Genomic DNA, 295 nt, shown 5'->3' with positions numbered 1-295 from the left:
CCAGGTGGGACCCCCCCCACCACCACGTGCTCACGGCCTCCCGTCCCCCTCCCCATGCCAGGAGGGCTTTGCCCCGCCGGAGGACGACGAGCTGGAGGAGCAGCAGCCAGAGGAGCAGGACGAGTACTAGCCCCGGCACGTTCCCTCGCCCCGCGCCGTCCCCCCACCATAGACATTGGGGGCCCGAGCCCTGCACCGACCGTCACGCGCCATCGCCGGCTCCGGCGGCTCCGCTGGGGACCCCCCGTCTCCATAATAAACGGCTGCCCCTCCAGCGCCGAGCACGGCTCTACCT

General features: G+C 72.2%; 1 protein-coding gene across 1 annotated transcript in view; it reads left to right on the top strand.

Annotated features, from left to right (window-relative positions):
• The window catches only part of LOC106899978 (microtubule-associated protein RP/EB family member 3-like), a gene marked incomplete at its 5' end in the record, with an annotated part of 1,069 nt that extends 780 nt beyond the window's left edge, over positions 1-289 (top strand). The window contains one exon of the mRNA XM_014961927.1: positions 62-289. Within this exon, the coding sequence (XP_014817413.1) occupies positions 62-130 (69 nt within the window). The remainder of the gene's footprint in view (positions 1-61) is intronic.
• Between the last annotated feature and the right edge of the window lie 6 nt (positions 290-295).

The sequence above is a fragment of the Calidris pugnax genome, unplaced genomic scaffold (genome assembly GCF_001431845.1).
Source record: "Calidris pugnax isolate Ruff unplaced genomic scaffold, ASM143184v1 scaffold1022, whole genome shotgun sequence".
In the NCBI taxonomy this organism is placed as follows: Eukaryota; Metazoa; Chordata; class Aves; order Charadriiformes; family Scolopacidae; genus Calidris; species Calidris pugnax.
This window is presented reverse-complemented; position numbering and strand designations above follow the sequence as displayed.